The sequence below is a fragment of the Perissodus microlepis genome, chromosome 14, assembly GCF_051167445.1.
Source record: "Perissodus microlepis isolate ML-2025 ecotype Zambia chromosome 14, ASM5116744v1, whole genome shotgun sequence".
Lineage (NCBI taxonomy): Eukaryota > Metazoa > Chordata > Actinopteri > Cichliformes > Cichlidae > Perissodus > Perissodus microlepis.
The window spans coordinates 2,496,590-2,524,412 of NC_140474.1; the positions used below are offsets into that span (position 1 = coordinate 2,496,590).

The window sequence follows — 27,823 nt, forward strand, 5'->3', positions numbered from 1 at the left end:
GTGCAGTCAGCCAGGCGTGTCTAGTCCCGACTGGCAGCTGGATCAGGATCAGCTAGTCGTGGAGGGCGGTGAATTTGGACTCGGTCTCTGTTTTAGTGGGCCGTCCGAGGCAGCGGTGGAGCCATGTCAGCCACGTGGCGTGAGGACGATGAGGAACTGAGGGTGGGAGGAGTAAAAGGAACATTGAAAGCCAAACCGAGGTTCTCCTTCACTGAGGTGAAGCTGCTGCTGGAGGCGGTGAAGAGGAACAGATACATCATCCTCAGTGAGTAGGAATAAAAAAGTAGATTATTTCTTTTCTATTTAGGAGGAAAGTCTTCGAGGAGCTGTTTGTAACGTCCTGTTGGTCGTGTTTATCATGCGAGTGTTGAGCTCCTCAAATCTCTCATCACATAGGCTTATGGACGCCAGCTTCGCCACCTTGGGCTGCATTTGGTGACAGTGATCTGTATTCTGCTGCAAAATGCACTCCAGCCGACTGGCAGCAGGTGGAGAGCTGCTTCTGATGCTGCTCTGTCGCCCTGCTCAGAGAGGCTGCAGTCAGAATCCCTCCATCCTTTTGTTTTTGTCATCACGGCGTTTGGGCAGTTAAAACACATCCGAGGGACATTTTTTAATATTGTTTAGTTCAGGAACCCCTGACACCACTGATACAATCCAAAGCTGTGGAAACACTGGCTTCACTGAGCAAGTTGATTCTTGAAAGAAATTTCAAGTGAAACTGATTGTGGTGCTGAGAACTTGAGTCAGATGTCAAACATAACATTTGATTTTATTGTGAAGTTACAGGATGTTTTACTGGTCAGTCTGCTCTCTCTCTGTTTTTAGTGCACTGTGCTTTTAAAGATCCTTACCAGCAGAGGGAGCACGTGGGTCACCTTTTACAGCACTGCTGTGATTTAATACTTGAGACTGATTCGTTCTCTCTGTAGGGAAGTTTAACCAAGGTGTGTCGGCTGAAACGAAGAAACAGACGTGGGTCGAGATCACCAATCAGATCAACGGTCTGGGAGAGAATCACAGAGAGGTTTGTTTTACATCATTCTCAGCTCCAGAAAGTCCTTCAAAAGATGATTTGTGAAGTTCGAACAGTTCAGAAAAGCCCTGATCTGTCCTTCAACGTTTTGTTTTTCTGCATTACGTTAGGGCTGCTCGATTATGGCAAAAATGATAATCACGATTATTTTCACTGAAATTGAGATCTCGATTATTTGACGATATTTATTTAACTATAACAATGTGTTGAATAATGGCTTTAAAGATTGTCAAAAAATAATATAAAATAGTGTGCAAATACTGATAGCAGCGCAAATGTTTGCAATATAAAAAATAAATGAAAAATGTAAAGATTAATGTTTAGTGAACTTCAAAATACTGCATAATATTTATGCATACAAATAACCAAACATCAAGGCGAGCTGTGTAGCCACACAATGCACAATTGCATCAAACTGACATTGAGGTATGTCAACTAAAGTTGCTGCTCCTTCATTGTTTGATCGTATGTCACTTTGTGAGCGGTCTTCAAATGATTGAATAAATTTGTAGTGTTGCTCTGTGGTGCAGCTACGACACCGTAGCAAAGTTTACTTGATCCACGTCTGACTCCGCGAACCCATAATGTTTCCACACCACTGAAGTCGTTTTACCTCTTTTCAACCAACGGCATTCTTTCTTCAGCAGCCATTATCCTCTCCTCTCCAAATAACTTCTGCTTAGCTTTCCGAGCTTCCCACGGGTCCTCTTAATTGTTGTGACGCGTGTTCGAATCGCAGAGAGGTGCGCTCGTTTTACCACACAGAGCAGCGCGAGAGTAAAGCACGAGGGAGGTGCTAATAATCGGCTCAGTCATTTTTAATGATCGTTGAAAGCCCAGATCGTAATTTAGATTAAAATTCGATTAATTGAGCAGCCCTACATTATGTTATTAATTTATTCAAAGTTATGTAAAAACAATCAGTTCTCCCAGATGAGCGAATTAATAGAAAGGCCATTCAGTCCTGCCACACCATGCTGCCCTCTGCTGTTTGAACACAAAGGCTGTATAAAACCTTTGCAGTTATACTCATACCAAACTTAACAGTCACATAAGCTGAAAGTCTTCACTTCAGGATGCGATAGATTAATATTTTTTATCGTTTGTGCTTCATAAACGACCGGCGGATTGTCGACAGTAGTTTAATAACTTGCAGCAGTTGCAGGCAGTGTGATGGATGGGATATGTCACTCAGCACTCCTCAAAGGTTTCGTTTCCACTCAGGTGCGTCAGATCATGAAGAAATGGGCAGACCTCAAATGTGATGGGAAGCGACGCATTGCAGCGCTGCGGGGTCCCAACGGCACAACCCTGAGGAAGAAGAAACTGGGCCCCGTGGAGAGGATGGTCCATAAGATACTGATGATGAGTCCTAGAGGAGGTGAGGCGAGGCGAGGCATAGAGCAACATGGGGTTTTATCAGATTGTCCATTTTCTTTCTTGGAAAGGTTTCTAAGTGAGTGAAGTGACCCAGAAGTATCAGTTTCAGCCACGATAAGAGCTGTTCAACTCTCCAAATCTGAAGGAAAGGCGCTTCACTGCTGCCTCCTTTCACAAAGGATGCACTAAAACCCATCCTTTAGGAAAGGAAACAAGATGATGCCATCCAGCCCGTGATGAAAACACGTGTTAGTTTCACTTCACTGCTTTATAAATTCTTTAATGTAATTGTCCTTTTTACCTCATAAAAGGCTGATGTTCTTCAGAGATTAGTCTCACCCCAAGCTGCTGTCACGTCACTGCACACGTTGGCGTTTCAACTAGAGATGGACCGATCCGATATTACGTATCGGTATCGGTCCGATACTGACGTAAATTACTGGATCGGATATCGGAGAGAAATAAAAAATGTCATCCGATCCATAAAATATCAAAAAAGCACCTCACAAAACTTGCGACACGGCGTAACTCGGCTCATAACCGTAGCACGTCGGAGCAGTGTGGTCACGTGATAGAGCGGCTGTGTGTATTTGTAGCCTCAAACCAGCATTTCATCTCTGAGGAAGTTTTCCCAGAGAGAAGTAAAGCAAGTGTGTAAGTTCATCTCTGAATGTTTGTAAAGCGTTCCCACGTTAAGCTTAACAACCGATATATGGAGCGACTGCCTCTCTCTCTCTCTCTCCTGCTGCTACTTCAATCATGAAACTGATCAATGATCAGCTGATCGGCTTTTCTGTCGTGACTCCGTCTCTCTTCTTAGTTTTTGTCCCACTTCGCGCCAGAAAGAGGAAACCAGCGGCTGAACAACAGCAGCACGTTTAAGCTTGATAAGCTGTTGTTAGAATGTATTTAATATTACTTTCTACACCAGGATCTTTTTCTACGCAGCTGACGGCTGGTAACTGTGCAGGGGCGGATCTAGCAAAGTTTAGCCAGGGGGGCCGATAGGGCATGAACAGGGAAAAGGGGGCACAAAGACATACTTTTCTTTCTTATTCTCATTTAAAATGTCGAGCTTTTAATAAATAATTATCCGAATCTTACACCCAAAGTTTTAATCTGATGTAAATGTATAGAAGTCCATTACTGTATATAGTAACTGTTAAGTCTAATAAACCCTAGTAAGCTGTAGTACTTTTTCCTTTGGGAAGGTACCATTTGTGCAGTCTGCAATTCTGTTGAAGAAAGATGTTGAATCTATTTAATTATTCTTGAAAAATAATTTATTTCTGTGAATTTTTTTAACTGCATCAAATTAAAGTTGATTACGTTGATTAAGCATCATGAGGTGGAGGGTGGGGGGTGGTTCCCTATTTTTTTTTGCTGGGAGTTTGCAACCCTATTAGTTAGGTTGCTTACTCTTTAAAATACCAGAATTGGGAGGATGGAGCAGGTTTAAGTTTATTAGATTGATCAGTGTTGCTGAACTATGAAATATTTTGGGTGCAGTGTTTTTTTACATACAGGTATAACAGAATAGCTTCAGTGTTGTTGTTTATTTAAACTTGAGTATGAACTTATACAAAATGTAGCAAGATATTAAAAAACAGTTTTATTGATTAAAAAACACTATCAGATTCATATCGGTATCGGCAGATATCCAAATTTATGATATCGGTATCGGACATAAAAAAGTGGTATCGTGCCATCTCTAGTTTCAACCAGACCTTATTTTTGTTTGTTTTTCAGAAATTTGTCTCGACTTCACAGGTTTCTCCTGTTTTTTCTCACCGTGCCACTCAGCTGTCAGTGACCCAGCACCTGCTAGTGAGGTGATCTGTTGTTCGACAGCTTCACGGTGCATTAACGCCACCTTCTGGCAGCAGAGATGCTCTGCATCCTGCTAGGTGGCTGTAAAAACTGGTCTAAATTCGTACAGCTGATTTTATAACTGACTCGAGTTACAGCGTTGTGCATCACTGACACTGGTGTATATTTCATATTGCTGTGGCTTCAGTGTGTGTGTTCTGTTCTGTTGTTTATTTTATTACAGATTTAATGTGCTGTGTACACAAACTGTGGTTAGAAAGTGTTTTTATCAGCCTGCCGGGGGCTGTGTACTTCCTGGGTCAAGTGCTAAAAGTCTAGAGAAGCGTTGTACTCAGCACCGCCCCTAGAGGCTAAGGAAAACACTGCATGCACAAACTGAGTTCCTGAACTAAGTAATCTGTCTGATGTATTCTTTGCTGCTCATGTGTGAAGAGCTGCAGCTGGAAGCTGATCACATTACTGGCAGCCAATCAGTAGATGCGCTCTGTTCGCTGCCTCTCAAAGGCATTTCACTTTGCAGGATGGCGCTGCATTGTTAGTGCAGTCAGTGTAAAACTGAGAGAGGAGGTTACAGTGATATTTTTTAAAAAAAAGGTATCAGATATACAGTTGTGGTCAAAAGTTTACATACACTTGTAAAGAATATAATATAATGGCTCTACCGAGTGTCCCGTTATTTCTAAAACTTTGATTTTTCTCTGATAGAGTGATTGGAACAGATACTTCTTTGTCACAAAAAACATTCATGAAGTTTGGTTCTTTAATGACTTTATTATGGGTTAACAGAAAAAAGTGATCACATCTGCTGGGTCAAAAATATACATACAGCAGTGCTAATATTTGGTTACATGTCCCTTAGCCATTTTCACTTCAATTAGGCGCTTTTGGTAGCCATCCACAAGCTTCTGGCAAGCTTCTGGTTGAATCTTTGACCACTCCTCTTGACAGAATTGGTGCAGTTCAGTTAAATTTGATGGCTTTCTGACATGGACTTGTTTCTTCAGCATTGTCCACATGTTTTCAATGGGGTTTAAGTCAGGACTTTGGGAAGGCCATTCTAAAACCCTTATTCTAGCCTGACTTAGCCATTCCTTTACCACTTCTGATGTGTGTTTGGGGTCATTGTCCTGTTGGAACACCCAACTGCGCCCAAGACCCAACCTTCATGCTGATGATTTTAGGTTATGTTGAAGAATGTGAAGGTAATCCTCCTTCTTCATTATCCCGTTTACTCTCTCTAAAGCACCAGTTCCATTGGCAGCAAAACAGCCCCACAGCATAATACTCCCACCACCATGCTTGATTGTAGGCATGGTGTTCTTGGGGTTAAAGGCCTCACCTTTTCTCCTCCAAACATATTGCTGGACATTGTGGCCAAAAAGCTCGATTTTTGTTTCGTCTGACCACAGAACTTTCCTCCAGAAAGTCTTATCTTTGTCCATGTGATCAGCAGCAAACTTCAGTCGAGCCTTAAGGTGCCGCTTTTGGAGCGAGGGCTTCCTTCTTGCACGGCAGCCTCTCAGTCCATGGAGATGCAAAACACGTTTGACTGTGGACAATGACACCTGTGTTCCAGCAGCTTCTAATTCTTGGCAGATCTGCTTTTTGGTGATTCTTGGTTGACTCTTCACCCTCCTGACCAATTTTCTCTCAGCAGCAGGTGATAGCTTGCGTTTTCTTCCTGATCTTGGCAGTGACGAAACAGTGCCATGCACTTTATACTTACAAACAATTGTTTGCACTGTTGCTCTTGGGACATGCAGCTGCTTTGAAATGGCCCCAAGTGACTTTCCTGACTTGTTCAAGTCAATAATTCACTTTTTCAGATCCATGCTGAGCTCCTTTGACTTTCCCATTGTAGCGTTTGTGGGCGTTTGTATCCAATGAGCCCTATTTAACTGGTCTAAGAGAAGTCACCAGCTGTAGTCACTCATAATCACTCACAAGAAGTTAAGAGGCCATGCTATGAAGCTCAGTTCACTGACAACTTTCTAAGTCACCAAAATTGCTAATTCATGTTGCCGTATGATTATTTTTGACCCAGAAAATGTGATCACCTTTTTCTGTTAACCCATAATAAAGTCATTAAAGAACCAAACTTCATGAATGTGACAAAGAAGTATTTGTTCCAATCACTCTATCAGAGAAAAATCAGAGTTTTAGAAATAACAGGACGCTCGGTAAAGCCATTATATTATATTCTTTACAAGTGTATGTAAACTTTTGACCACAACTGTATCTATGAGGATCCGTCCAGTCAGAGTATCAGAATTTACTCAGATTTCATGTGTTGGTTTTCAGACGGCGACAGCGATCTGGACCTGGGAGAAGACGACGACTTCTCAAAGATGTGCAGTAAAGGGCTACCCTCCAACAGTTCCCCCTACTCCTACCTCAGTCTGACAGACGGCACTCACACTTTATCAGGAGGACCCTCTTTTGACCTTTCACCTCTCTCCTCACCTGAAAAAGAACTTGGCGGTGAGTAAAGAAAAAGCTCAGGCAGCTCGATCGAGGGTTATTTGGACCAGACTCTGAGGTGTAAACCATGGAGCTTCAGGGTCCTGTTTTACATTTAATATAAATATGAAACGGTTGGTTGTGAGACTGATCTCCCATCGTCACCGACGTACAAATCGATTGTTTAAGAAGGGAAAAAAAAGTTCTTATATCCAATTCAGATGTCAAAGCTTTTATTCTGAGGCCTTCTTGGACATTTTCATGACGTTCTCGTGTTTTTTGCAGGAGATCCTTTCCACTCCTCGTCTGACTTTGACCTGGGAGATGATGGAGGTAAGGACACTGTTGATACCTATTTTTTAAACCATGCAGTCCAGCGTTTGGCTGCAAGTGTTAAAAATCATACATAATGTGCATTTAAATTAATATGAATCAGGCATGACGTGGGTGTTTGAAAATGTTGTGAGGTCCTGTAAACTTCCTGCTTTCATTTGGCACAAGCATGAATGTCATACCTGAGCCTCGGCCATAATCTGATGGAGGCAGTGAAGTGAGGAATAAGAAATGAAAACCCTGAACATTCATCTTCTAGATTTGTGCATTTCTAAGAAAAGCAGGCTTCCTGTAAAATGTGGAGAAATACGATGTAAACATCTAAACGGTGCTGTTTCTTCTGTCCTCGTTTTAATCTGGTGACAGCATTAATGACAGTAATGAGAGTTTGCATCACCCTGCATGTTTCAGTGCTGCTCCTTTAAAGAACAAACTGCACAAAGATCCTCCTGTGGCGTTTGTCCTTCACAGAACACATGATGGATTTTGATGAAAACGACGACTCCATGTTCTCCTACCCTTCCTCCGTCCGGCCACCCCCCACCTCCCTCGATCCTCTGCCCGATAACGCCCTGATGAGGGTGAAGCCCGTCTACACGTACTCCCGAAGCAGCAACGGCCAGAGCCAAACCATCCAGAACTCCTCCTCCTCCAGCAGACCTCCACCCGGACCTTCCTCCTCCTCAGTGGCTTCCACGTCCTCTGGCTTTCCTTTGGCTTCTGATTCAGAAGCTGCTTCATCCTCTGCTGTCCCCCCACCATCACGGTCCCCCAGCACCTCCAACAGACCTGGCTCCGCCCTCCCTGCTCCCTCTCCATTCTCTCCTCCATCATCTTCCTCTGCACCTGCTGCAGCCAATGGCGCTTCCTCTCACCCTCGACCTTCTACCTCAATTCCACCACCTGCAGCTTCCTCCGCTTTCTCAACAGTCACCTCTGCGACTATTTCTTCTTCTTCTCGAAGCCAGCCTCCTCCCTCCTCCTCCATCTTTCCACGCAGTGCTCCCACCTCAGGCTCAAGCCTATCGGACCCTCTCCCAGCTGGAGCGTCCTCACGCAGGGCACACGAGCAGGTCGCCCAGGTGGCGTCTCAAAGCCTGCAGCAGCAGCGGGCTAGCAGGATGCTCCTGACCTCGGTGTCTCAGTCTCTGGAGACGTTGGCTCAATCGGTCCAGCTGCTCGTGGAGAGCCAGCATGAGTTCGTGCAGGAGTCCCTGCAGCTCCAGCGGGAGACCGTGGACATCCTGAGGGATTTCTCCAACACTGCACTAACCATGCTGAGAGACAAGGCCAGCAGCGGGCAGCTGGCCCACCATCACCACCGACATCATCCCGCCTCGCACTTCTGAAACCCAGAGGGAGAAAGGACAGGTTTGAGCAGTGCGAGGAGCTTCTCATCAGTCGGGAGTCTTTCTGGTGGGTGTTCCTGTTTGCTGCACACAAAAGCTGCTTTCCACTGGTGACTCGAGCACACGCAGATTTAGGCCCAGAGCTCAATTTTATTTATGTGCCTAAATCCTGTTTCATTTTTCCCCTTTTTCTAGTTTTATTTGTGTCAAATTCTAAAAGTTTTCCACACTGTAATAATCAGCATTTCTGATGGTGCTGAGCTGCTGTAGTCTCACAACCGCCGTGAACATTTCCACACAAACCCAGAGTGACCGAGCGCATTTACAGGAGATGATACACTACGTGGTGCAAGGACACGATCTGCAGTTTGATAATTCTGCTTCCTGTGTGGACATGAGAGGAGAACACTAACCCTGCATCTGATCTCCAGAGCCAGGCTCAAGAGTCACGGCGCTCTTAAACTCAGACTGGCTCCTTTTCAGTTTCCTGAAACACCAGAGGAGCAACACCTGGGGACAGGTGGGACAGGTGCTTCATGTCTGTAGTAAATTAGGATAAATTGTTGAGCAGAAGGAACCTGTTTTGTTGGGGTTACTGCTGAATTTCGCTGCTGCTGATGAAACTTTAGCTGTAATTGACCAATAGATGAACTGAATCTCTTTCCCTCATTAAAAACAAACAGTTCTCTTTTGGTAATCTGTGTAATCTGCTTACAGAATGCATTCATGCACAAAATCAGATAAACTTCACTGTAGACACAAACAACACATCCAGAGCGTGCAGCATAATAAAGTACCTAAAACGGGAGGCAGCAGATGTTAACGACTGATTCGTAAACTGGTTCCCTTTAACCCAGTCAGGGTCTAAGCAGCCGTGCAGTTTTCAATAGAAGCTCCGCCTTTTATTGAACAAAGCTATAAAATTGCAAATGTGCAACCTAACAGTATCCAAAGTTTCCTGACTGTAAACCATTATAGGAGGATTAACTGCTGCAGGTGACCGTGACACCGCATCATAATGTAAATGGGGAAAAACAAATGTGGCTTGAGCTGACAGAGTCTCTAATATCTTTATAAATTTACTTTTGCAGCCTGGGGCACCTTCTTAGTGTGCTTCTTGAAACTAACATCAATCAGATATTGCAGCTCTGTAACTTGTGCTGTGGCTCACACGTGAATCTTTAACTTATTTGCCTGTTTTAAGGACGGAGAAAAGCAAAGTTTCACAAAACTTTAAGAAGTCCAGTCGCTTTTCTTTCCAGGCTCTTTAGAGTGCCGTGCCTTGCACTTAGGGAGGAACACCCTTCGACTGGAGTATGAAAAGGAATCAAAGAAACTAGCGGATTATAGAAACCATCTCTGTTTCAACCTAAGATGCAGACAAAGCAGACTTATTTCCAAGAGTTTGCACCTTGGATCCACGGTGAGGCGACACAGAATGGCGTTGTTTCTGTGAGGAGCACAAAACCAACTTCTAGGTGAAAGGATGGGGCGGGTCACTATAGATGCACTCCACAACAAGATCAGATTCTGCAGGAACTCAAATCAAACCCATACTCTCTCCTATGTTAGAAGACATTTTTAGGTTTGTGGACAAGGCTAAGCTCACATTTAAGGAAAAGAAAGACAACTCCAAAAATTCCATACTTTCCTAACAAAAACTTATATTTCCCAGTCTAGACAATACAAACAAGAACAGGAAGACGTCACAGCCGAGGACAGTCAGGAAAAATGGGTGACGAACTTTTCAGGCAGGACTCTCACTGAAGCTGAACAGGAGATGCCAGCCAAACGACTCCGTTTTTGCCATTTCTCCACAGCAGCTGCCCGTAGTGGATGTCATCACAGCCACGGAAACCGCCATAAGGATTAATAAAGTAACAGCCCGAAGCAGCGAATCAGGGCGAAGGTTTCACCCACCCTCTCCAGTACAAAAGTTCCTCCATCTAACCTCACGATACAAGAAAAGAAGGCCGTCGCTGAGCAAAGATCAAATTCAAGAAACTTTAAGAAATCCAGTCACTTTTCTTTCCAAGCTCCTTAAAGACTGTTTTCTAAATGCTGGGTGTCCCCTCTGTAAACCTGCACCACGACGTGGCTGTAGTCCATTTATATTTAAACAAGCAGAAGTGGGCTGAGGACAGAACCCTGTGGAACACCTGTCAGAGGTTACTTTTCATTATTGGAGAACAACATCACGTTTCCCAATTAGATAAGATTTAAACTTATTTTTTCTAATAAAATCCTGCAGTAAGCTTAGAAAATTCATGTCATGGTTTAATGTGTCAAAACCAACACACGATTGAAGTTGTTCAATCAGAAGTGACCATCTCTGTGGAATAATGAGCTTCTGATTATTCCACTGATTCCCACTTTAGATGCAAAGGTTAGTAAGTTACAAAAAGGAAGGCTTTACTTCCTGTGTCAGGGCACGTTAACGCTGTAGAGACGGTGCCCACAGTGTCTTCGCTGTGGGGTGGTTCTCACCTTTACCTGTCATTTAAAAGGTGCATCAGCAGCACAGCTGCAGCTTAAACAGGTGAGAACTTGAGCCTCCTCGTGCCAAAGCTCACTTCCTGTTAGACGTCTACTATCAACTATTCTTCTAGCCCAGATTTAATTTAGATAACAGGGCAGTGGTGACATCAGTCGTGCCCAGTATTTAGATGTTTCCTATGGAGTTATTGTGGATTTAAATCCCAGCTACAAAGATTTAAACGTCTGAATGTCTGCATTTCCAGCCGGTTGTTGGCAGGTGCTGTAAATCTTATTTAATGTAGTTCAAAATCCTGCTTTCTTTAAGCGTTGCATTCCCAGGGACTGTTGAAACCTTTACTCGATTTTCTCATAAACCAGTGAATAGAGTTGAGTTGATAAACAATATTAATAAACTGTCTCGAGCAGAAGATTAATTTTATACTGTATTATTACTCTTCCATTTTCTGGAAAATAAAGACCGAGCTTCCACCTTAACCATCACTTTAAAGGCTCAGTCACACATCAGCACTGAATCAATGCTTGATGAATGTTCCAGGCAGTCAAACATCTCTGGTAAATTTCTCGTCGGCCGTCGTGGCCTTTGCACGAAGAAGTTATTCTCTCTTCTGCAAGAGTTTATTCCACAAACACCAAACTTCTTTGCTTATACTGGTTTTCATTCTCCGTGTGATTATAGTTTATTCTGGTGTCCACTCAGTTTTTCAAACTGCTGCTGTACCACAACAAAACACCTACTGTGGCTTTTTAAGTGGTATAGATGTAAAATAATGTCGGCCACAAGTCGAGTTGATGGACCAAAAAATCCAAAATGAATAAAAGCAAAGAATAAACAAAACAAGAAATTCAAGAAACATCCAACAGAACCAGGTCAATAAAATAAAATCTATAAATGAGTAAAAAAAAATTGCTCGTTAAACGTTAACATGTTAAAATATTTAACTTTACAGCAGAAATAAATATTTACAGCCAAGTATAGAAAACAGCTTTTATTTTTTAAATAGGTGACGTATAGCTTGCTCTGCAGAGGAGACCGACTGAGACGTCTGCTTCAGTTTTAGTCGGTGAAATTCTTGCATTTTGTAATTCTGTTGCTTATCACTAATCAGCTGGTGTTTGTCTTTGCATTCTCCAAAACAACAAATCTTGAAAATGTGGAGATCAGAAAGCAGCGGGCGTGGATGTGACTGTCCTGAATATTCAGTCTGTAGCAGGACATCAAACTTGTTTTACACTGTGGGCCACATGAAGCCCAATTTGATCTAATCTGGCTTAATAACCTGTAAAAAAAATAAAAAATAGGCTCAAACATTAAGGATGAAATTTGTAAAACTACAGAAAAATCCCAGTCAGCTCGTTGCCCAAAACACAACTTCTCTCAATTTTTTTTTATAATACTGTGGACCAGCTGAAAAAAATAGAGGCTTTATTATTTAATGAAATATTGTCAATAAAAAACAAACAAAAAACTATCATATAATGACTTGTCTTTTATTTACTTTAGTATATGGCAGGTTATCATCTTTGTCAGTAAGACGATTTAAAACTAACCGAACTTTATCGCCTTCTTTGGAATTTTAGTTTTTTGGCAGCTTCCAGGCGGGCAGATGAGGCCCTGTGCTGGTCTGGTACTGTGTGTTTGGCATCCATATCTACAGTATGCAGCACAAAGTTCAAGCAAAAAGTTTTAAGGACGAGGTTGTTGAACTAGAGAAGATTTAACAGATGATCCGGGCAGAGGGAGTGGGAGGAAGAAGAACAGCAGAGAGTCTGAAGCAGAAATAAAAATGAACACATGGACTCATCACTGAACTACAATAAAACTCGAGCGGTAGTTTGGGTCTTTTAGTTTTCCGGCTGTGTTCAGTACAAGCTCACCTGGATGTCGCCAGATTACAGACGGCAACAACGTCAAGTGTTTGAAATCAATTATGCTGAACAGTTTATTTTGACCTTTGTTTCTTTGCATTATAAGTGTGGGCCACTGCTGTCCTTGTATTTATTCATCAGAGATCTGTCTGTTAGAGCCTGAATATTCAATTCAGTTCAGACCCTACAGTAATGCAGAGAAAATTGACCCTCCACGTGTCAACAGTGGGAAGGAAAACCTCCCTTTTATCAGGAAGAAACCTCAGACAGAACCAGGATCGAGGCGAGGAGGCCATCTGCAAAAATCTGCCTTGATATAAGAAGGAAATAAGTTCTAACAGTGACCAGAAGAAAACCACTCCTCTCACACTGGAGATATGCTACACAAGAATTGATCTTTTCCAAGTGGATTAGTGGGCTGGGAGTGGGAAGCCCAGGACACCACGGTCAGAGTTATCAGATCAGCTTGGTTATAGACGGGAAAAGGTGGGTCACTCAGAGGAATGACATCATCAGTCTTGCATCTTGTTAAGAAAAAGTTTTCAACCACTGTAACTCTCTCCGCTAACACAAGGCCCAGTGTTAGCGGGGAGAGACCTTCCTCCTGGGGATATTCCTCCTCTCCAGGTCCTCCATGCTTCCACCAGGCTGGCTGCTTCCTAATTGCACAGTGAGCTTTTCCTTCTGAGACCCACACAGAAACAGGTAGTGCACACATGACCTGATTAAAAATGGATCCTCCTTCCAATGATGAATAAATTATTTTTAAAAAACAGAAGCAGTGAGTCTCAACGCCGGTTTCTCCTGTTTCCCCTTTCTAGAGAAGGGCCGCAAACCCACAACATTCATCTACCCCGATACTCGACTCCAAATAGCTAGCAGCTGGATTAGAGGAGAATTTTAACTCCCACATATCTGAAAACACTGATCCAGTGTTTTGTAGGAGATTGGGAGACTGCTTATTTGGTCAGCATTCAGCAGTGATGGAGCCATGGTACCAGTACAGACCTTACTGCACGCATCGGTAAATGGCAGATGTGACTGCCGTAACCACAGATTCAGTTTTCAGTCAGTGAACATTCATTTATTCTCAAACAGTTTTTAATTTCAAACATTCATGCAGGGAGGTCCTTACAGAGCGTGCACAGACATGCAACACGTTAGGTTCTTTTCCCGATAATAAATCAATGTGCACAAAAGCGCAGGTGAATGATCAATCAGCTTCCTCTGAAACATTTGTAGAAGATTCTACGGAGCTCAATTGGATAATGAAAGGGTTTCTACAGAAGACAAAAACAGTTGCTGTGAAAATAATTGTTAAAACGGCATTCAGTTAAACCTGGAGACCAGTCAGTGACCCTGGCAACCATCAGTAGAGTTAAACTGGCTGTTGACAGGTTGCTGTGCTTTTATGTCTTGTCTGCAAATACTTGCAAACTACTCACCAAGTGTTAGTGAAACTGTGAAAAGTACAACTCAAACAAGAAATGGAGAGTGTGACCTTCAAAGTAAAAGCTGTGTCCTCTGGATCGTGTTAGATTAGATTAGATGAAACTTTATTAATCCCTCAGGTGGGTTCCTCCGGGAAATTCGGTTTCCAATAGCACAGCACCGACAGAAGTTACAGAATGTGAGCAGAAATATACCATATATACACATATGTAACTACAGAGACATATATAAATACAGAGACATATATAAATACAGAGTGTACAAAAGGAAAATAGAATAAATAGGAATAAGAATACAAGGGAATCGCACATTTCAAGTGTTGTGAGTCTATTGCATCGTTGGATATTAACAAAAAGTATTGCACAGTGAAAAGGCACTACAGCTTAGTTGTTCCCCCCTCCTTTGTCCCCCTGTCTCCCCTCCCTCTCCCCTCCAGAGAGGAGTTAAACAGTTTATGTGGGACAAAGGAGTTTTTAAGTCTGTTGCTTCTTGTCTTTGGGAGAAGCAACCTGTCACTGAACAGACTCTTCTGGTTGTTTATGGCCGTGTGCAGAGGATGCCCAGCATTGTCCATAATGTCCAGCAGTTTCTTTAGTGTCCTTTTCTCTGCCACTGTCACCAGAGTGTCCAGCTTCATGCCGACCACAGAGCCAGCCTTCCTGATTAGTTTTTCCAGCCTGGATGAGTCCTTCTTTAGTTTGTTAGTTTTACGTTGAAGGCGAACCGTCTCCATTTCTTGTTTGAATTGTACTTTCTTGGCGAGCAGTTGGAGAGTGTTTGTAGACAAGTCAACATCTTCCATACAAACCACAGGTGACGATGACTGTTTGCTATTGACCACACCAGTCAAAGAGGGTTTCAGTGTAGCAACCAGTTAAGGTCATTATTCCCCAGTGACCAGTGGTTACCAAGCAGCATCTAGGCTTGTGACACTGAGGCCTTAAATCAGGGGTGAGGGAACTCCAGGCCTCAAGGACTGGTGTCCTGCAGGTTTCAGATGTGTCCTAATAGTGTGAATGCCTCACAGGCTGTTTCTCTTTATCCTCTATTATTCTAGTTGCTCCGTTTCTTTGCCGCTTAACTACTCCCTCAGTTTTCAGTTGATTTTCACCGTTCAAACTTTAAACTGTTCTGCTTTTTCTGCTTTCGACTGCTATATCTTTTGGTGATGATAACTTTTATACTGAGATATTCAGCTTTTTATGCCATTTTTTGGCCCATTTTGCTGACAGGGACGACATTATCAGTGTGATCACTAGTTTTGCTTGCTGGGCTGAGCCATGTTTTAGCTCAGTGAAGATCTCAGACCAGGAGGCACGGGTTCGAATCCCGCTTATGGCAACATTTTCTTCAATTAACACTTCAACTGTTTAAACTTTTCCACACAAATTTCAGCTTTTTCACCCCTTTTTAGCAACTTCTACACCTGTTTTCAACAGATAGCTTTCCTTCTTCTGCTGTTTTCAGATTCAGACTGCATTTTCGCAGGAAATGCAACTTTTTCTAGTTTCAATTTCAAGTTCTCCTGAGGCCTGGTAATGATCTAATCATTTGATTCAGGTGTGCTGACCCAGGGTGAGATCTAAAACCTGCAGGTCACCGGCTCTTGAGGCCTGGGGTTCTCCACCCCTGCCTTAGCTGTTGGATTTGGGAGGGAGGATGTAGTTACCATTTTATTTAGTGGATTCACTGAAAAAATACTAATACCGCCATGGTTGTATTTTAATCTTTTGCCTTAATTACTGCTAAAAGTAGTTGAGCAGTCAAACAAGAGCACTGGGGACCCGACCCTGTAGAATCAGTACCATCAGAGTGGGGCGCCTTTGTTGACCATAATTTCAGAATTTATACAGGAGATAGTTTTAAAGGATGCATCATTGTAAGGAATCCCAAAGGGCATCAGAGAGAAATAACCTTATAAACCCGAGGCTGTACTGGATTAGAACTAGATTCTTTTCCTTTGATGCAAAAACTTGATGTATTACTGATTTGATTGGGGAAAAGTGTAGGAAAGTGGTCCAAGTACGTAGTTCTTCTCTTTAAACTTGGTGACAGATTCTGTTTCTTCTTTGCTCTTTTCTGCAAAGTTGCTCAAACGAGTTCCCTGCAGATGAGTATTTTTGGAAAATTGGGTGGAAATAGGGACCCAGAAGTCAGTACTGGGGATATGAGTGTTGAGGCAGATGAACAGAAAACTGCTTTAGTAGCAGCTTTTTCCAGTACGAGTGGTTAGATATTACTTTTCCTTCAGGAGGCACACAGCGGTCGAGATAACAAGGCAGATTGATGCTCGTGTAGAAGGGTCAGCATATCTTTCATCATGGGTCCCATTTCAGTGCCCGAGGAAGCTGTCGAGAGCAAAGAGGCGTTATCCGGGGCTGAGAAGGAAGATTGTTTTATTCCTGAAATGAATAACTCTAATTTGGGTGGTTGGAGCTTCAGAGGAAACCTGCAGTAGGTGTTTATTGAGAAATAAGAGCCACGAGACATATGGATGCTCCTCCGGCTGTTCGGGAGTGTCAGAGGCAGCAGATGGGGAGTCTCTTTCTTCCAAGTACTGATCCAGTTGGAATGAGGGCTCATCTGGTGGCTCAACCACACCTGCTGAGGTGTGATAGAGCTGTACTGATTAAACATGCATCTACACACATTTCTGTTAGAAATCTGGTTTTGTGTTAATGTAAAAAGCAAACAGGGCAGGAAACTGTGTGGCTAGGGTTGTGAGGAACATGCACGAGTTTGTGCAGCTTGCTAGCTAACAGCAAACCACAGGCTGTAACTTTTAAAAGTTCTTAGCAAGACCGCCGTTAAGAACCCAAGCAGAGAAGAAGGACTGTGTGTCCTGTATGTGAGGTCAGCCTCGCCCACCTCCCTGCCTGAACGGGGACCCAGTGTGGGCCGGGCAGTCAGTCTTTAATCCGCAGAAGATTATAAACAAGATGAATCAATGGCTCTGTCTGAAGATGCCCTCTCAGCTACTCAGTGACTGTGTTAACGTTTTGAACTGTTGAACCACACAGGGACAAATTTTACATATCCTCAACCAAATCCTCCCTTTTTTAAAATGATCTATCAAATACCTAAGGTTCATATTAAACATGGCCACAGTTTCAAACGATGGTGTCAGTGTATGTTCCAGTAATCCCAGTGAAACGAATGCTCAGGCTGCAGGCTGTGGCACTTTTTTCTAGTCTTGGCTCTGTATGACGCAGCAGCCCGTCCATCATGTGCCAAACCTGCTTGTTAAGGGCTGATCCAGTGAAAGCTAGCTTACAGAAGCAGCTAATGTTTATATAATAAAGATTAATGTTTGATATCTTTTTACAGCTGGTTTTCTTAGATTTGTAGTGTACATATGTAATGTTTTTGCACTCATGTTATAAGGCCCTCACTATGTGCCTGTGATTCTGTTCATGTGGACGTAGCGTTTTCAGTGGGAAAAACGTCACTGACAGATGTACCCTTAGGCCCCTCCTCCATTCAGAGATGGTCTTTCCCTTTTCACGTAAATGGCCTCCTTGACTCCGCCCTCAAACCAGCGTTCCTCCCTGTCCAGGATGTTACATCCTCATCATTGAAAGAGTGTCCACTGGCCTGTAGGTGTGAATAGACTGCAGAGTCCTGGCCTGATGAAGTGGCTCTTCCGTGTTGTGTCATCCACTTCCCCAGAGGTTGATTGGTTTCCCCGATGTATAAAACCTGCCTGTGACACTAACTTTAACTGTGTTATTTATTGTAGGCTGTATTCTCCCAGTGATGAACAGAATCAACGTTCTCGGACTATTTTTCTTCTGTATCCTGCAGCTCACCTGGTCGTCCACCCGCCGGCGGCTTCAAGTCAAGCTCGCTCACAGAGACTGCAGCCTTTCTTGCCATAAAACTGGATCAGGACCTAAGACTTGAGTCGAATACATCAAAAATTGTTTTGGCAGAAAGGTTTTGGCTAAAAAAAAACAACCCAAACCAAACTTTGGAACATGAAATTTTTATGCAAATTGGAAATGGTCCATCAGAACGTTTTCTTTGATTCGCGGTGGAATGACACATCTTTGTCCTTCATGTACACAATGTGTAAAACGTATGTTGGACTAATCTACCCTCAGATCTCTCGCTCTCCCCGTCTCCTGCCTTTCAACCTTTGTGTTCATTTTCATTTGGAAAATCCAATAAAACCAACAGTCGTCGTTTCCCCTCTTCTAAAACAGATAACTCCGATTTTGTGAATTTCAGGCATTGATAAACTTGCCTCATCGGACTCACTGATAAACCTTTTCTTTCGACAGAAATGCTAATAATCAATCGCTCCACCACTCTCTCCCTCTCAGGGTCTCTCTGCTCCAAACAGTGATAAAGTCTCCTGCTACTTTCCTTTGAAATGTTCAGAAAACAAAATGTTCCTCTTGAATTCTTCACAGGCTCGCTGACAGACTCCATGTTTTAATAATTCACTTTGTTTCTTTATCTTCCTCCAGCCTCCATTTGTTCCTTATTGTCTTCATTTTCTGTATTTGGTGGAGACAGAAAAGACGAAATGAGATTTCTTTTCTTTAAATCTGTCATTTCCGCCTGTGACACCTCCCTCGACAAACCGCTGATAATACAAAATTAAACCAAATTATGATGCTCATTCAAAGCTGGTGAGTAACTTGTGTCCTTTGTGGGTTTCTGATAACACTACTTTACAACATATCAAATAATTATCTGGATTATTTTTCTGTTCAAAGTCAATACGCTGTATGACGTTTACAAAATTGTTCTCCAGCTGGATCTTGAACAGAAGACGCTGATTTTTACAGTCATTCCCAAAAATCTGTCGCAATGACGCACAACTCTCAATGCAGCACCCTGTGCACTAGTGTGAAATAATGAAAGTAGCCCAGCATGTCTGCGGTATTATAACTGATCTAACTGACCACTCAGAGACTGAAAGACACATTCAAGTGTTCTAACCATTCATGGCCAATAACTGGGTTTCCTGGGAGGAGCTGCCTGGATGACATCAAGTTTTCTGCGTCTATATTCAGACAAACATGAGGTTATTGGACTAGAAGACCACATTTTCCCTATAATGACTTTTCTGCATTGGCTCCCTGTTAAATCCAGATTTGGATTCATAATCCTTCTCCTCACATGCAAATGCTTTACTAATCAGGTCCGGTCATAACTTAACATCCATTACCTTAGCACACCTCGCTGTTGCGGTCCCCTGGAGTATTTAAAAGTAGAATGGGAGGCAGAGCCTTCAGTTTTCAGGCCCCTCTTCTGTGGAACCAGCTTCCAGTTTGGATTCAGGAGACAGAAACTATCTCTACTTTTAAGATTAGGCTTCAAACTTTCCTTTTTGCTAAAGCATATAGTTAGGGCTGGACCAGGTGACCCTGAATCCTCCCTTAGTTATGCTGCAATAGGTGTAGGCTGCCGGGGGATTCCCATGATGCATTGAGTTTTTCCTTTCCAGTCACCTTTCTCACTCACTATGTATTAATAGACCTCTCTGCATTGAATCATATCTGTTATTAACCTCTGTCTCTCTTCCACAGCATGTCTTTTATCCTGTCTTCCTTCTCTCACCCCAACCAGTCGCAGCAGATGGCCCCGCCCCTCCCTGAGCCTGGTTCTGTTGGAGGTTTCTTCCTGTTAAAAGGGAGTTTTTCCTTCCCACTGTCGCCAAAGTGCTTGCTCATAGGGGGTCATATGATTGTTGGGTTTTTCTCTGTATCTATGAAGCGCCTTGAGGCGACTTTTGTTGTGATTTGGCGCTATATAAATAAAATTGAATTGAATTGAATTGTGCAGAAAAAGTAAATGTATTGTCCATATCCACACTGCAGACTGTGCCACTATTTTCCTCTTCCAGGCACACAAACTGAGGAAGGCAAAGAGAGGAGGTGTAAACTGAGCGAATGAAAACACGCAGAAGCAAACGATGAACCCAACTGGTTTTCCTGGGTCATGGAGACAAAATTACCCCCCAAATATCCCTGATGATCTGTCCAGGTGCATCAAGATGATGTATGTTCAAAGAAATGAGCACTGATGATGAAAGACACGCACACAGATTGTGGATATTTATTCAATTGCCTTAGGCTGAATGTTTGCATACACAACTTGTCTCTCTCTCCCTGTGTGTGTTGGATTGCCACTAAACAAACAACAATCAGCTAGCAGGTTGTTGCCTGCAGGCAGCTTGTTGTAAAGTCAATACCTGTGAAATTGAGAGTCATCATTTTGCTGCAAGTATTTTATCTCCACTGACACAAAGAAACAAAATGACTTCATAATGTGTGTACAAGGCAAAACACACGCACGCACGCACGCACGCACGCACACACACACACACACACACACACACAGGCAAGACAAAGTTTGTTGCTTAAAGCTGAATAAAATCAAAAGTATGTGCACTTGTTAAAACTACACACTGGAGTTGTTTATATTTTTTCCTTCTGCTTTACTGATTGTGTTTTTTCCTTCTGCTTTACATGGATCTATTATAAGGTTCATTTCTGAACTTAATTACTTTTGCATTGTTTTACTTGGATTGGAGGCGCGCGTTTCTCTCCTTGTGTTTGTGTTGTTTTTGTTTCCTAATTTTGTTATGACAGATAGAAATGTAATTATTAGCATTCTGATTTAAGGAAACACGTGTGCTGCTCTCAAGTATTTGTTGGGAGAGCACATTATAGATGTTTTCACATAAGAAAATATGAGGAGTTAAGCTGGACTCTTGTCCAAATTTGTTCTTTTGCACATGGCCCACCGCAGGAGAGTGTTCGTATCAGACGAGGTCACACTAAATGAGGATGCTACGTCTGTTGAACTTGCAGAAGGAAGGAACCAGACAGAAACCCTCTGAGCTGAGAAATGAAGCCAGCAGGGAAGTGGCAAAAGCTGCAGTTCTTCTAACGTCCACTTCAACTGAATGCAAGAGTGAGTCCGTCCCTACAGACTCTCGTGCATAAACACCTATAAAAGCAGATTTGGCCTGACGGTTTGCACCTTCGTTACAGCTGAGCAAGGTCAGATGTTTTTATGACTCACCCGTGTGACGCTGTAGTTTTGACTGATGGGTTTTCTGTGTGTTTGTTCTCTTTTTTGATCATTTATTCAATTTTAGTTTCTGTTATGACCATTAGAGGCATTTAGATGTTATTAACACTTACAGTTAGGTCCATATATTTATATTATATATATATTTTTGCTTGTTTACTGAAACATATTCCAGTTATAGTTATATAATGGACATGGACATAATGTGCAGACTCTCAGCTTTTATTTGAGGGTGTCCACACTCAAATAGGATGAAGGGTTAGAAGTTTCAGCTCCTTAACATGTGCCACCATCTTTTTAAAGTGAACAAAAGTAATTAGAAAATTGACTCAAAGACTATTTCATGGGCTTTTGTTATGTTATTATCGATTAAGCAGATAAAAAGCCTCATTTCCATACTCATAAGAAACCCCTTCACAACACCAGGAGGAAGGTGTATCGATATCCAAGTCTACAGGAAATAGAAGACTGCATGAAAGTAGATGCAAAGAGTTCAGTGCAAGATGCAAACCACTCATAAGCCTCAAGAACAGAAAGGCTAGATTGGCTAATAAACATCCAAAGAAGCCAGCATAGTTCTAGTAAAACATGCAGATGAAACCGAGATCAACCTCTACCAGAAGACAAAGGTATGATGAAGGTGTGGAACAGCTCATGATCCCAAGCATACATCTGTGAAGCACGGCGGAGGCAGTGTGATGGCTGCCGTGGCACCGGGACACTAGTGTTTATTGATGACACAGGACAGAAGCAGCCGAATGAAGTCAGAGGTGTTCGGAGACATCACATCCAGGTAAACGTACAGTGGTAACATAAAGAACTCTGCTCTAAATCTCATTCATGCGACCTGAATCCTTTCACATCTCCACCCAATCAGAGACCCTCATCCAAGTCTCCACCTGCTTCATCTCTACAGCCACCAGCAGCCCGTGCTACTTCCTGTCATTGTTGGGGTCCACCTTGATACACAGCGTCGTTGGACCTATCGGGCTAATTGCTGCAGTTATCACTCAAACTGCACTTTAGAGCTCAGGTCTTTCAAATGCTCTCTCTTTAGTGGAATACAGTAGTTACAAAGCTGTGCTGACTGAAAGGAAAGCTATTCGTGCCATGTACCCATGAAAAGGAGGTTATTGATATTTTGCCATGTGAGTGAACTGGGTGCTGAAACAGGTTAGAATAAGCAATCGTCTCAGGTGATCAAGAAATATATACTTTACATAACCATTTAATGAGTCCTTACTGAACTGCTTCACAGTGTTATACAGCTTCGTGCATGTGGTTCGATGAAGTAAGAGACGGAAATGAAACTGAGGAAAAAGTGACTCAGATCAGAAAAAAGGGGGAGAGGAGAGAAAGAGAGGCGCACTCGATCTATAACCAGACACCGTACACATCACTGCTGAGCTGTGACTCCACATGAACCTCTGCTTTTCTTCCACATAATTGGCTTCTAAAACAAAGCAGAGGTCTGGAGGTCATCTAAGATCATTTATTATACAAGCAGATGCAGAATCTCTGGATATTCACTTTGTGTTTTCAAACTGGTTTTCAAGACATCAGAGAGCAGAGAGAATGAGTTTGCATCTCTCTGCAGGATAGCTGTTATCTGTTTGTGTGTTGCTGTTTGGGGGGCAGAGTTCCTGCATTATGCAAGAGGTGGGTGATGAACCCTCACGAGAGGGCGGCTGAGCTGAGCTGAGCTGAGACTCCGTGACCCGTTTTAGGAGAGCATGCATTATACAGCACCAGTCCTCCGACTTCTTCTCTTGTCTAAGCTGCTGCAGTGCTGAAAACATCTTTTAAAAAATGTGTCTGTCACTGGGGAATCAGTCCAACCCTCAGCTGTTGTACTGCTGTACTCCCCCACTCATGTCCTAAAATACTCACTTCAGTCACAACAACTCATCCAGAAAGCTGTCTCCTCTGCTGCCTCCCCAACATTCTCCTGTGTCTCCCAGTTCTCCTAAACTCCCCTCTCCTGGCTCACTGTAAAACCTCGTGTCAAATCTGAAAAGCTAATGTTGGTCACGCCTCACATGCGTTCTGCAGATTCAAGCTTAGTTTTTATTCCTCACCACATTTAATATGAGTGTCTCTTTTATTCAAAAATGAGAACAGAAACACAAAAATAAAAGAGAAAACCAGAAGTGTTTATATGTAAGAAATCTAAAAGCAAGCACTAACATTTAATTTTAACTTGTTATAACTTAACTTTTTTTTTAGCTGCTGTTGAGCTGCAGAAGTTCCTGCCCTGACAAGGTTGGAGTTTGAATTCACTTCATCAAATTCAAACTTCCAGACTGACAGAACTTTGTTAATGGTTGATTTGTGGAACCACATTTTTGCAGATCAGAATGTAAACTGGGATATTGCACATGAGATAAAGTCACTGTCACTGTGTTAAAGTCAAAATGAATGGAGACCAACAAAAAGCCAAACATCCCTCTTCCACAGTCCCACCGCAGAACTGCAGTCAAACCAGGAGAAAGCTGCAGGAGGCAGCATGTAGCGCATACTCAGGTAACTTTGAGGCTTTCATTGTGATAAAGGTGGTTCACGTCTTACTGTGGTACATTGCCATGGTAACTCAAAGATGCTGGACTTGCTTTGTAGTTTGGGTGAATAAAGCTGCTGTGCTCATAGGCAGAGCCGTGTACCACAATTAGAGACACGCCCCCTCTCCACGTATCAGGAGTAGAACAAAAACACCTTAAACTGATATTTACAGCAGGAGTGGGAACTCCAGGCCTCAAAGGCCGGCGTCCTGCAGGTTTTAGATACGACCCTGGGTCAACACACCTGACAGAATATAAGACAGCATCTTCTGAGTTTCTGGAGGAACTGATTTTGAAGAACACAAAGGTGTCACTGAGGACAAAACACCTCCAGTTTAGGTAACTTGATTAATATTTGGTGAAGCCATAAACATCAGCTAATACCTGCCTGGCCTTTTTAACCAAGCTGACAGCAGCATGTGGATGACAGAATTTAAAGTGTATCCTGATATAATCCCTTTAGAAATCCTTTCTCGCTGTCACCTTGGCTCTTTTCTAATTTTAAAAGTCGTCTTTGTTATTACTCCTCTTTCCTAGTTCACTCAGAGGTTGCTCACATCACTGCTGGTTTACTGAGATAATGACTTACTGAATATATTTAGCCTTTGCGTGACCAGATATGCCTTTCTGAGTCTGAGGGTTCATCCATCTCAGCCAGGTTCAATGATATTTTATGTGAATATGACTGTGCGATGTCTATTTTGGCCTGTCAGCAACACAGATGCTTTTCCTCAAACACACACAAATCAAACAGGCAGCCAGAAAAAGTTGAAGAGCCCTGCCAGCTTCATACAGTGATGTGTCAAAAGTGCATGTGCCAGGATGAAGATGAGCTGAAATATATTGGCAGCTTTTGGTTTTATGTTTGGATAATACGAAAACGTGTGCCACCCTTAGCTAATAGCATCAGTCCATATCTGCCAGCACACTTCTCACTCTTCCTCAGACCATCGTGATCTCTGAGGGCTCACAGTCGAGGCCTCCCTCCTCATTCATCCAGCATCCTGACATACAGGATGTTACACAGCACTACTGCACGATCCCTTCATCTGATTTACATCACTTTACAACCTAGGTTTAATTTGCAGAAGCTGGGTAACAGAAATCGTACATGTGATTTGGTTTCATAACCTCCAATATTTGAATATTTGGCCATATTTAGATTTTCCTTTTCATGTCTTCTGTTTAAAATGGTCAGACTAAACTGGTAACACAAGCAGCAGGTACACAAGCACTGGCTGAACTTTGAAAGGAAGACCAGAATCCTACCTCTTCTATTATCTTGTATCCTCCGGAGTCATGACACAAATCATCAAGAGAAGATGTCGTTTTTATGTCTTCTAAAGACGTTTGTCGCCTCTTACCACAAGACAGATTCATGTCAGGGAGGAAAAAGTGATGTTTTCATGATTGACAGATAGACCGTCCTGTGGAGGGATCATCCTCTCCCCAGCCACCACCTTTAGCTCTTCTGAGGTGTATGTAAGGCAGGTATGACTCAGGTTCTCCTCTCAGGCCGGCTGAACTGGCTCCTTTCGATGGACCCTCCTGAATGACTCGAGTTCCTCACCCCATCTCTGAGCCTACACAGCCTTCTGCAGAAGCTCATTTCCTGCGCTTGTATTGGTGATCTCGGTCTTTGAAAAGTGTCCCAGAGAGACAGACCCTGAGTCCAATGATGGAATAGCCTGCAACAGTGGTGTCGATACCCAGCACTCCCGAAGAGCCACCCACAGGAGAACCTGCAGTTGAGTCCAAAATGTACCAGAAAGAAAGACTAAACAAGCTGGAGATTAGTCAGATGATCTAAAGCAATCCTTACTTTGTCACGATGATGCTCTCGCTTTATTAATATCTGCAGTTAGCTAGTTTGCCAGCTAAATTACACAACAACAGTTAAATTGAGCAAAAATCTTTGCTCATATTTTAAATGCTCGTGTTTTGTCATTTAGCACATCTACTAAAAGCTAGGACTAAAAGAAATTAAGATTTTATTATGATGTCCAATAAAGTTGTTTAAATCGAACAAAATTTGAATGCTTCCCTGTTATTTTTTCTTCATCACTTCTTTGGTCAAAGGTCAAAGCAGATAATTGTTAAATTGGTCTGATTATCTCTTTTCCTCCAGCTTGTTCACTTCCTACCAGGCATCAGCTAATGAGGCCCAGAATGAGGTTTTTGTGATACTTTGTAACACACACACAAAATACACAGATCTGTAACAGATTTGGAGAGAAACCGCGCTTTCCTCCAACCAGACTAACTCCTCCATTTATCTCTGTCTGGAGGCCACTCCAGTTAATGATGCAGGACGTTTCCTAACGAGGTGCTTTAATGAGCTGACCTAACAATGAGGCATCCCTTCAGTCTGATGGCCTCGGCTCTGCTCTGTCGGGCCTGACGTCATTTCTCGTCTTCGCGTCAGAAAGCAACATAGCGTGCAGTCCAGTCATCCTTCAGTCTCTGTGGGCAGGACTGATGACTTTTCGTCTTGCTGACCGGCACAGAATCGTTCCAACACGTCAGCGCTGTGACCTTAGAGCTCAAAGAGGTGTGCATGGGACGGAGCAGTCACTGGTTTAAAGTGGATAAATCTGAGCAACTTTGTGTGTCTGTTGTGTCTCTGCACGAAGCCCCGAGTGAACCCTATGCTTACACTAAAACCTTGCTGCCTTCGACAGAAATACAAGCCTGTTAAACCAGTCATATTTTATTAAGGCACTGTTGCAGCTGATGGTTGTAAGCAACCTGGACGAGATGAAGCCGCTCTCTCGTACGGGAAGAGGCAAGGATATCGTGTTTAGCTCTGCACTGAGTACAGATCTGACAGTTTGGCCAAGTGTGTAATCATCTGTAGATTAGTCACATTCCCATCCCACATTTGAATTTTCTGGACACAGCGGTGTTTCTGTTCAGAGGAATAATAAATGTAAGGGTCTGAGTGTGCGTGTTTGGTCAGGGCAGGGCACTGGAAGCTAAAAAACAGACATCAGTTCAAACCTAACACAGTGAAAGCAATCCCTCTCCTCCTGTCTTAAGGCACCGGTCAACCCACCGGGATGATCGCTTTGCTCACCGCCATCTTGTCTCACAGTCACTTGTGTTTATATACACCATAAAGGTGCAGGAAGCTGCGGCAGTATTCTCCTGAACGATAGGTGTCGCCACTCAGAAAACATTACCACATAAGTGCTGATGTTGGAGAAGAAGAAATCAAAACCGAAAGACAAGACTTTGAAATCTCCCTCTGCACATCTGGATGTCTCTGTATTGTACACTTGAATCATACAGTCCTTACTTTGTTATGATGAGGCTATTGTAGACCTGTGTCAACTTAGCTGGGGCAACCACAGCGCACCACACGCCACAAAGGCTGTGCAACACATGATGTGACATGAGAGCATAATGGCTCCATCCTATCAGGCAGCATCATTAGAAGACATAGCATAAATTTTCACTGCTATGCAGATGACACCCAGCTCTATCTGTCCATGAAGCCAGATAACACACACCAATGAGTTAAACTGCAGGAATGTCTTAAAGACATAAAGACCTGGATGGCCGCTAACTTTCTGCTTCTTAATTCAGATCAAACTGAGGTTATTGTACTCGGCCCTGAAAATCTTAGAAATATGGTATCTAACCAGATTCTTACTCTGGATGGCATTACCTTGGCCTCCAGTAATGCTGTGAGGAACCTTGGAGTCATTTTTGACCAGGACATGTCCTTCAACGCACATATTAAACAAATATGTAAGACTGCTTTCTTCCATTTGCGCAACATCTCTAAAATTAGAAATATCCTGTCTCAGAGTGATGCTGAAAAACTAGTTCATGCATTTATTACTTCCAGGCTGGACGACTGTAATTCATTATTATCAGGAAGTCCAAAAAACTCACTGAAAAGCCTTCAGCTAATCCAAAATGCTGCAGCAAGAGTCCTGACAGGGACTAGAAGGAGAGAGCATATTTCTCATGTTTTGGCTTCCCTTCATTGGCTTCCTGTTAAG

The 27,823-nt window shown here is 42.8% G+C and overlaps 1 protein-coding gene across 1 annotated transcript; it reads left to right on the plus strand.

Annotated features, from left to right (window-relative positions):
* Positions 1-118: 118 nt before the first annotated feature.
* LOC146372857 (uncharacterized) lies at positions 119-20,622 on the plus strand. Its single transcript, XM_084950411.1, has 6 exons — positions 119-265; positions 933-1,027; positions 2,261-2,417; positions 6,548-6,727; positions 6,992-7,039; positions 7,511-20,622. The coding sequence occupies exons 1-6, from the start codon at positions 124-126 to the stop codon at positions 8,386-8,388; spliced, it is 1,500 nt and encodes a 499-aa protein (XP_084806537.1). The 5' UTR covers positions 119-123; the 3' UTR covers positions 8,389-20,622.
* Positions 20,623-27,823: the final 7,201 nt, after the last annotated feature.

Coding starts and splice junctions, on each gene's coding strand:
- LOC146372857 (XM_084950411.1), top strand. CDS start 124: ATGTCAGCCACGTGGCGTGAGGACGATGAGGAACTGAGGGTGGGAGGA. Junction 2,418..6,547: donor GATGATGAGTCCTAGAGGAG/GTGAGGCGAGGC, acceptor GTTGGTTTTCAG/ACGGCGACAGCGATCTGGAC. Junction 6,728..6,991: donor ACCTGAAAAAGAACTTGGCG/GTGAGTAAAGAA, acceptor TGTTTTTTGCAG/GAGATCCTTTCCACTCCTCG.